Source organism: Dermacentor variabilis, chromosome 10 (assembly GCF_050947875.1).
Source record: "Dermacentor variabilis isolate Ectoservices chromosome 10, ASM5094787v1, whole genome shotgun sequence".
Classification (NCBI taxonomy): Eukaryota; Metazoa; Arthropoda; class Arachnida; order Ixodida; family Ixodidae; genus Dermacentor; species Dermacentor variabilis.
The window spans coordinates 93,855,163-93,858,848 of record NC_134577.1 but is presented as its reverse complement, the minus strand read 5'-3'; the positions used below and the strand labels follow the sequence as shown (position 1 = coordinate 93,858,848).

Below are 3,686 nucleotides of genomic sequence, written 5' to 3'. Positions count from 1 at the left end.
CTCTGTTGAGCACACTGGTGAAGCACACTGCCAGTCATGCGAAGGCGATGTTCGCATTCAAGCAGCATGCTAAACTGCGTCGATCACAGTGCGTTGCCGGCCTACATTCGCTATCAGTTGTATTAAGTCATTGTTGGTGTCGCATGCTTGTAGGATGATAGCGCTGCGGGCAAACAATGACCGACGTTGGGTTCTTAACAGCACGCCAAGAAAAAAACGGAGGAGTTGCGGGCTAAAAAGTTTATTCTGCACATAAATACGTGTAAAAGTGTATTGCGAATGAACAGAGGGCCGTAAATAGCACCGACTGCACGAAAAGCACAACGCATAGCGCATGTAAATTACCAGAGTACAATAAACTGTCCAGGAGAACAAAAACAAGAGCCAGAAGAGGCACAGGTTAGTCTCGAGCACAATGCGAATTCCCGGTTTCACAGCTCCTGTATGAACTCGGAGTCCAGGCCTAAGAGTGGCTCGTCCCGGCAGTTGGTGCGGCGCGTCCACCACTCCAGGACGTTCGGATGCGGCGGCCGTCGCATCGGCGTCCCCCAAAGTGCGTGACACAGGGGACACAGCAAGTTGACCGCAGTTACAACGGAGCAGTTGCGCTTCCATGCGAAGTAGCTGTTGTATTTTTCAGGGTCGTCAAGCAAGGTTCGCAGGTACTTGGCCAGTTGCCCCTTACCATGCAGCCCTGCCGAGCTCACAACTGAATGTTCTGGCACTTCCAGTGTTGCACCGGGTGGTGTCAGGACGACAGGAACGACGTCGTACTCGAACGCGTCATAGATGAGCTCGTACGCGCTCTGGAAGCACACGGGCTCCAGGGAGACCACTAGGAAGTGATACCGCTGGGCGATGTAGCCGATGCACTCCGACGGGGAGCCGCACTCGGACGCTCCGCAAGCAGGAAAGAGGCGGATGTAGACGGTGCCCTTACCATCGAGGGTGCTGTGGAGCACTTCGCTTTCGAACCGGTTTTCCTCACAGTCATCCACTAACCACGCTACGTCTCTTCGCGGCTGCTCGGTAAGGAGAGACTGGTACTCGTCTGCGGACGCGTCGCAACGCCACGTTTTGTACGGGATCACAACGTCTGCGTCTTCACGGCGGCCCATAGTCCACTTGAACAAGTTCGTCACCAGTGGAAGAGAGAGGGATGAATTGACGAACCGTCCTCCCTTTCCCATGGGCGGCAGATGGGCCCGCGCCCAGAATACCCACATCTGAGGAGCCGCACGTTGGGCAGGCATATCGTACTGGTCCAAGTGCTCAGCATAAAAGACGACTGCATCACTCCTCACCAGGCGGCGCCGGTCGTTGGTGATCTCGCATACTTCGACATCACGTCCATCGAGCTCGCACTGAATAGTGTCGTTCCAGGTTCCAGCGTCGGTATCTACGCTGAGAGATAGTGGACCATTTCGCGATACACGTGGCTCCCAGAGCAGTAGGCGCGGGAGCCCGTTGTCATCCGTACGATTGCGCCACGGAAGCCACGGAGGTAGCGGTATTGGGGTGGCCGGCGTCGGCTTCAGGCTGTGGATGACAGTGATAACAATGACAATGATGGCAGTCACGAAGATAAGGCATATGATCGCCAGCAAATAAATGCGAAATTTGGGTCTTTCAAACCACCTGCGATGCATGGACCCATAGTTTTGGAACAAGTCCGAGATATCGGATGACTGGGAGGGAGTGCGTTCTTTAAGAGGCGGGTCCCCTGGCGTTAAGCCAGTTCCTGGTCCTAGCTCTGTATCATCGTCGGGCTCGTACTCTCTGTGCCAGGCGCCTTGGGTCTCGGGCCCACTGTCACCCTCCTGACGCAAGCTGCTCACAGCCGCCGCCTTAACCACTTTGCGCGGGCTGCCGCCAGACGAGTGCTGGGGACGATCGGGAGGCAAGCCACCTCGTCGGGGTTGTTCAGTCGTCGTAGTGCCGGCGGCACCTTCGACGGTGAGCGCCTCATTCTGAGAGCGAGTGAGGCTTTCGGCGCCAGGCTCGCGTTTGGCGGACCCCTCGGCACTGAAAATTACTTCGTCGTCCTCTTCCATGGAAGCAGTGAGAGACACGCGCTGCGAATGCTCGGAGGACTCAGCACGCGAGGTCCGGAGATTGCGGAACGTAATTTTGGTGGAGGGGAATTTTCTGCCCTTTCGGCTGCTTAAGGGCTGGTCCGCCATGGCAGTTCTGTAAAAAAGCGCCAGAGGAACATCAAGTACTGATCACGCAGCTGGAAAGAAAAGGAAGCGGTAGAACACAAGAAACAAGTGATGCATGAACTGAAAGATCGTTCAAGAAGCGAGGAAGATCATGGGAAACAGAAAATTGCCGGTCTGGTACAGTAGAGACAGTTTTCACGTGAGGGCGCAGGACCGCTAGCACCAGTACATGGCGGCCACCATGACCTCAATGCACCGCATATACTATTTAATTAAAATGGCCGTGATTGACGCTTATCGATTTGTCGCTTGAATCGAAACGCGCCTGTCGCGTTGCCACCCTGTTTCCGGACGCGTTAGTACCATAGGATGGCGGTTTAGAATATGTCAATGAAAACCGCTAATAATTATAGACCAAGGGCATTGCAAGCAGTCCAGTCTTCGAAGCAAAATATAGTGTTTTACATTCACAGAATTATTTACGATTACTTACTTATTATTACTTAATCTGAAAACGCAGCCACTTGGTTCAGCCAGCGTTACCCGCTCACGATACCATTGTACCAGGCACCTACAGTAACTGAAATGAAGCTAATTTACGTAACCGCTATGCATGAAGTAATTTCGGCTACACTCCACTATCACGCGTACAAGCATAACAGATGAGCCTTGAGCGATGTCCCTCTCGATCACGGGGGGTCATCCTGAGCTACGTTTTACTTCATACGTCACAAGCACATACTTATTCTAGCGGGAAGTGCATTGCATTGAGGGGACCTTAAGTCGCTTGTCCTAGCCTAGCGGAGACGCCGCAGTTCTTTGATGTGAGGGGCCAGCTTACCTTGCTGTCGGTGACTAGTCCGGCACACAATGCGTGTCTGTCGCCAAGCAGGTTCTGTGTACGAGTGAAAGTTTCCTTTCGGTGTCCTTTGCTTTTCAATAAACGGTTGAGCGAAAAAAAAATAAGGGGGAGGGGGGAAGAAGCGATCAAATGAGAAATAAGAGCCGAAAATGGAACACACTGCGCATGCAAGTGAACAAGTGGACGGTCATGTGTGTGGTCAGATTTGGCTGGCGCACACGTCTGCCAAGGGCTCTGATGCTTCTTGATGAAAAAGATAGTTGCGGAGCAATATGCAAGCGAAATTGTGAGCCCCGCATTTAGACGTAACGAGCTCCAAATAACTCAGCACGAGGTTGCTGGTTGGCTTTCCAGCCTTGGCTGCCACATTTAGCTGCGGCTGAAATGCAAAGAAATTCGTGTACTATCTTATAGGCGGTGACTGATGCCTTCGGCAAACGGTGTCCCTCATAATTTAGTGTACAGTTTCGGGACATTTAACAAAAGGGCTCATAGCACGCTAAATCAAAGGACCTAGAGAAACGGTGACCTCGTGGGCGTTTTATTCATTTCCTTATTGCACGGGTCCCTGCTTTCGATTGATCTGTGCTCAATTTGGGACCGAAGCCTGGCAACTGTTGCAGATACCGTTCAGTATATACAGAACGGAACAGCCCGCTTCA

At 52.6% G+C, this 3,686-nt stretch overlaps 1 protein-coding gene across 1 annotated transcript; it reads right to left on the bottom strand.

The window, feature by feature from the left end:
* Positions 1-231: 231 nt before the first annotated feature.
* On the bottom strand, positions 232-3,073 carry LOC142560825 (alpha-(1,3)-fucosyltransferase 4-like). The gene is made up of 2 exons (XM_075673200.1): positions 3,004-3,073; positions 232-2,190 (listed from the first exon to the last, which is right to left on the bottom strand). The coding sequence occupies exon 2, from the start codon at positions 2,181-2,183 to the stop codon at positions 432-434; it is 1,752 nt and encodes a 583-aa protein (XP_075529315.1). The 5' UTR covers positions 2,184-2,190; positions 3,004-3,073; the 3' UTR covers positions 232-431.
* Between the last annotated feature and the right edge of the window lie 613 nt (positions 3,074-3,686).

Excerpts from the sequence above, each read along its gene's own strand:
- LOC142560825 (XM_075673200.1), bottom strand. The coding sequence starts at position 2,183 with ATGGCGGACCAGCCCTTAAGCAGCCGAAAGGGCAGAAAATTCCCCTCC.